The sequence below is a fragment of the Nanorana parkeri genome, unplaced genomic scaffold (assembly GCF_000935625.1).
Source record: "Nanorana parkeri isolate BGI_ZX_2015 unplaced genomic scaffold, ASM93562v1 scaffold658, whole genome shotgun sequence".
In the NCBI taxonomy this organism is placed as follows: domain Eukaryota; kingdom Metazoa; phylum Chordata; class Amphibia; order Anura; family Dicroglossidae; genus Nanorana; species Nanorana parkeri.
Window position 1 is genome coordinate 135,278 of NW_017306926.1, and position 1,923 is coordinate 137,200.

The following is a 1,923-nucleotide window of genomic DNA, read 5'->3' on the forward strand; positions in this document are numbered from 1 at the left end:
CCCACAGTCACACACCATTATTATACATTGATATAGCTCTGACTTATTCCACAGTGCTGTACAGAGAACACTGAGCCAGTCACATCAGTCTCTGCGCCAGAGGAGTTTCCAGAACACTGTTTAAATCTTACCTTGTGGGAGAGGCGGATAGTGTCCACCTGAAAGACCAGTTTTGTTGGAGTTGCCCTTTAATAAGACTTGTCTCCATAGGATCTTACCTCATGTAAAGCTCTTTCTGGGCCCATTGCAGATCTGAAGGTCTCCTCCACTCGGCCGGCCTCTTGCAGTTCATACGGTTTGGGGCCAACCGATCTGTTGCTACGGAAGCTGGACTGTCTGACTGACACGGGGACATTGTGGGACAGTCTATGTGCGCTGCTGCGTTCATCCGGGCGGTGCGTGCTTCCCGGAGGCCTGTACACCTCTACCGTAGGTCTCTGCGTCCTGTTAAGAGAAGGCGGCTTCTTCCTGACATGTAATGAACTTTCTGAGCTAAAGCTTAAGTCGTCATTGAAAGGGTCGTCCGTGTCCAGTTTAATGTCAATGATGTCCTCCGAGGGGGACAATTCGTGAAGGGGTTTCACTGCTGACGTGAGGCGAGGGGCTACGGCGGCTTCAGTGGATGATCTACAAAATCAAACGTTCGCACAGCGAATCCGTTACAATCTCTGTGACAGACGGTAAAAGATGTACAAAGACAACGGCATGTCTGTCCTGCCAAAAAACATTACCAACCTAATAAAATAAATCCAACCTCTCAGAGAAAGCAAAACTGCAGCAGAACGCCCTCCTCCTCCTCTTCCCAGTGCACATGGACCATTTTTAAAATAAAAAAAAACTAGGGATGCACCGATAACCGATATTTTTTTCCGGTAATCATGGATACCAAATTACCGAGTACCGGAAGTCCCATTCAGGAAGCCAGGCGGCGTGTAAAGACTCGCCACCCGGCTTCCCGATTAACAAGAAAGTCCCCTCTTACCTTGGTATGTCCAGCCCGTCACCCCCGGGGCCTCTCCAGCCAGAACGCGGCCTTCCTCCGCTACCCAGCCGCAGCAGTGTGGCTGGCCAGTCAGGAAGCCGAGCGACGTGTAATGAAGCGACGCCCTGCTTTCTGATTGGCCGCGAGGCCGGCTCCATGCTCCCTCGTCATGAGATGACGAGGGAGCATGAAGCCAGCTTCCTGGCCAATCAGAATGCCGGGCGCTGTGTTATTACACGGCGCCCGGCTTCCTGATTGGCCAGCTTCCTGACCAATCGGGAAGCCGGGCAGCGCGTCATTACATGCTGCCCGGCTTCCTGATAGGCCGAGAAGTCGGCTCCATGTTCTCTCATCACAAGTGACGAGAGAGCATGGAACCACTTCCCAGCCAATCAGGAAACCGGGCAGCAGGTAATGACGCGCTGCCCAGCTTCCTGATACAGGAAGTACTCGTGCTAGGCATCGGAGCATTTCCCAAATACTCAGTATCGGCACCGATATCGATACTAGTATCGGTATCGGTGCATCCCTAAAAAAAAAAAAAAAAAACACCTTTAAAATTATTTTTCACTTTAGAACCGTGCACGTACCTCAGTAGGAAAAAGAGAGCATTTCCTTTGCTCATGCATGGCTCGATGCAGTTACATGTGCACTGGCTGGAGCGTCATCCCCCTCAGAGCCTAACTCCAGGCACAACATTCTTACTCGTGTTAAAGCAATCGAAGACTTTGTTGCCTCATAAGCCACTCCTAGTGATGAGCGCTTTCTCCTACACCCCCCAAATCTTCTTGTGTACATGCCGAAGCTGTATGTCCTGGCTACTTCAGATGCAAGTGCTGCAGTGGTTCTCACTCGAGCACTGTGGTCATGTCTCCGCCAACCTTTTCTTTGGGCCATTTTGTGAAAGGCCAGGGGGAGAGGAGGTGGAGACGCGACCCGCG

The 1,923-nt window shown here is 51.5% G+C and overlaps 1 protein-coding gene across 1 annotated transcript in view; it reads right to left on the minus strand.

Annotated features, from left to right (window-relative positions):
- Positions 1-1,923, minus strand: part of ZC3H14 (zinc finger CCCH-type containing 14) — a 22,464-nt gene that overhangs the window by 14,589 nt on the left and 5,952 nt on the right. The window contains 1 exon segment of the mRNA XM_018563352.1: positions 219-604. Within this exon segment, the coding sequence (XP_018418854.1) occupies positions 219-604 (386 nt within the window).